The 3,020-nt window shown below is 35.0% G+C and overlaps 1 protein-coding gene across 1 annotated transcript; it reads left to right on the top strand.

Annotated features, from left to right (window-relative positions):
• The first annotated feature begins 1,341 nt into the window (after positions 1-1,341).
• Positions 1,342-2,790, top strand: LOC112027164 (uncharacterized). Its single transcript, XM_024059829.2, has 6 exons — positions 1,342-1,746; positions 1,831-1,945; positions 2,028-2,109; positions 2,191-2,242; positions 2,410-2,464; positions 2,558-2,790. Exons 1-6 carry the CDS (start codon positions 1,342-1,344, stop codon positions 2,722-2,724), a joined length of 876 nt encoding a protein of 291 aa, XP_023915597.2. The 3' UTR covers positions 2,725-2,790.
• Positions 2,791-3,020: the final 230 nt, after the last annotated feature.

Here is a 3,020-nt window from a genome sequence, read left to right as displayed (position 1 = left end):
AATACTACTTTTATGAGAAATGAAAAAAAACTATCAAAATATTAATTACTTCTTTTTTTTTTTTCATTCCCCATAAAAACTTTCTTTAAATGGATTATTAACCAGTGTCCTAAGGGCACTCGTTAGCATTTCTCATTTAACATATTAAAAGATAAAATCATGATATGGTTTTTAATAATAATTGCTTAGACTACCTTAGAAGTTTTGGAGTAAATTAAGAACTTTTACTAATTGAAATGACATTAATCACATTCATTAAAAAAAAAATTTATTGAAATGACAATAATCACATTCATTATTATATGAGTTTGTAAATTTTTATCATTAAATTGGTAATAATTTTGACATTTTAAAAAGGTAAAGTTAGGATATGATTTTAAGAATAAGTGCTGATAGAGTCATGAACAAGAGTTAATGCAGCTGCTAATGCAATGATGCTCCTATTGATCAATGGATTTAGCTTCAATAAAAAGGAATACCATTCAGATTAAAGTGAGCATGGCCGCAGCAATGGTTTTTGATTCTGTGAATCTAAAGAGCACCTTATGTCAAATAGAAAATGGCCATTGCCCCCGAAAGCAAGACCTAGATCAACTCTAGTTAGACAAAGGCTACTTTGTTTAATCATTAATGGGTCTCAGGCTGCCCCCAGTTCGGTGGGTTCGAATTTGACACAACAATTCTTTTTTCAGGAGTAAGAATTTCATGTGTTAAATATATGCCTTCTCTCTTTCTATCATATTGTGGGAAACCTACAAACTTTGGAGGTGATCCTTATTGGGTGAGCATTATTTCTCCTTTGAAATTAAAATAAACAATAAAAAAATATCAGCTCTTGATTAATTCATATGGGTCGTCTGGTAAAACTTTCGTCTAGTTTTTGATTAATTCGTATGGGTCATTTGGTGAACTTTCGACTAAGTTTTTAATTTTCTTGGAGCATTCACATTTACCGTGCTAAAAGATTTAACATGCGGATGGGTGCTACTACTAAGGCACAAGTTTTATGTTAGTGTAGCCATTTCTATCTTCCCATATTTGCAATTCTTACGTGAGATGTCCTCCTACAAAGGGAATCACCAAGAGCAAATTCTTAGATTTCATAGCAAGGAAACAAATCATGGCAGAGCACAACAAATAAAATTTTTCCAAATTGAGATTCCTTGGTTAAACTGAGGCAGAAGACATGTCTCTTTATTCTTTGCCCCTTTCTGTCACATTGGCACCATGTATCAATATTTAACCTCCCCTTCCTAATTTTATCTTTCAATATGACTATGAATTAATCCTCCATTCTTAAATTATACTTTCAATACCAAAAATAGCTTGGCCAGTCTTATAATGGCTATGGCTGCTGCTATCAATTTCTCAGGCCAGGCACCATGGCCGCGAACATGCTCCAAAGCTGTAACAAGGCTTGCCCATGGCACCTTGCCCTACAAAGATACTTGTTATTTTAAGAACAATAGTAGGAGAATACAGAAGCATGGCCTTTCTGTTAAAAGGAAGGCTGAAAGTACATTGTTCCGTGACCATGTACCCGTTATAGTAATGTCATCAAATAGCAATTCAAATTATTGGTTATCAAATAGCAACTCCCATTCCGGATCAAGTTCTCCATCAGAGACAATCAATAAATTTTACACAAGCATCAATAGCAAGGACTTGGATGACCTACGTGAAATCATATCAGAAGATTGTTATTTTGAGGAGTGCTCCTTTCCCCGTCCATTCGAGGGAAAAAAGGTCTCGTCTTCTTATCATTCTTCTTAACCAGCATTGGACAATTACTTTTGTTTCCATAACAGGGCTTAAAATGAACTATTGCAGGAAGTTATGCAATTTTTGGAAGAACTTACAGAATCCATGGGTGAGAATGTGAAGTTCAGCTTTGGACATATTTGTGAAGGAGATGAGTATACCGCTGGAGTAAAATGGCACTTGGGTATTCCTATTTATCTTATTTTGTTCAGTTGTGTGCCTTTAAGATAACTGATGACTGATAAAGATCTTTTATGATATCGTAGAATGGAAAAAATCACAGATACCCTTCACCAGAGGCTCAAGCTTCTTTGAGTGCTCAAAAGGAGGAGACGGAATAATTATCAAGTATAGCAAAACAATTAATCCATTAAGCCTTTTATTTGCACGGAATCAAACATTTTGTCACTAATTGGTGTTTCTTTGCAGGAAAGCACAAGTTGTGATTGAATCACCAATCAAACCAGGAAGCTTAGTTCTGGTAATTCTGCAAACCATGTTTCCTCTCAGGGGAAAAAATCCCAATTATTTGAACTTGACAATACAATGCTTTTCTATCAATAGAATGCACCTTATGGACATTCATGACTATTTCTATTTTCTGACCTTGGATTTTGTTATCATATGTGTTTCGATCATTAAATTCAGACCTTGTTGAAGACAGTGACATCTCTATTTGATGAGTTCCCAAAGGCTACTGAATGTATGTGAAACTTCATCTGAAATTTCAAAACTTCAGTTTATCATAAGCATCATATCTTCATTATGAAATAGTACTGGTATATGTCTGCTGCAGGGTTCCTAAGTAGTTCCCATGTCATCCTACATTGGATAATAAAGATTTACGACAAGCTTGTGGACACTTATATCAATCCACTACTGAACAGCTACATAAAGCTATGGAGTCTCCCAGCTAAAATTTTCCTCTTTGCATTTAAGATTTTGCACAACATATTTAAATAAAGGGCACTGTACATTAAAGTTCTAGTTATATATCAACTCTAGCAGTAGAGGAATGGCTTCACATAACCTGTCAGTCATCATTGCTATCACGACTCGACCATGTTTCTAACAATGACAGAGCGACCAATGGTCCAAGAACAGGTGGGAGAGGTGGAGGCCTGCTGAAGGCAACAATAGGATCATTCTTTTCCTTTGTAACTGGTCCTTCTTCCCCAGAATTATTATTCCCTCGTTTCTTTGGAGTTGAAGTGGCCACGGTACCTGATATTAATAAAACATCATTGTAAGATAAAAAA

The sequence above is a fragment of the Quercus suber genome, unplaced genomic scaffold (assembly GCF_002906115.3).
Source record: "Quercus suber isolate HL8 unplaced genomic scaffold, Cork oak 2.0 scaffold_6, whole genome shotgun sequence".
In the NCBI taxonomy this organism is placed as follows: domain Eukaryota; kingdom Viridiplantae; phylum Streptophyta; class Magnoliopsida; order Fagales; family Fagaceae; genus Quercus; species Quercus suber.
The sequence above is the reverse complement of the archived record's forward strand: the minus strand, read 5'-3'. Positions and strand labels throughout refer to the sequence as shown.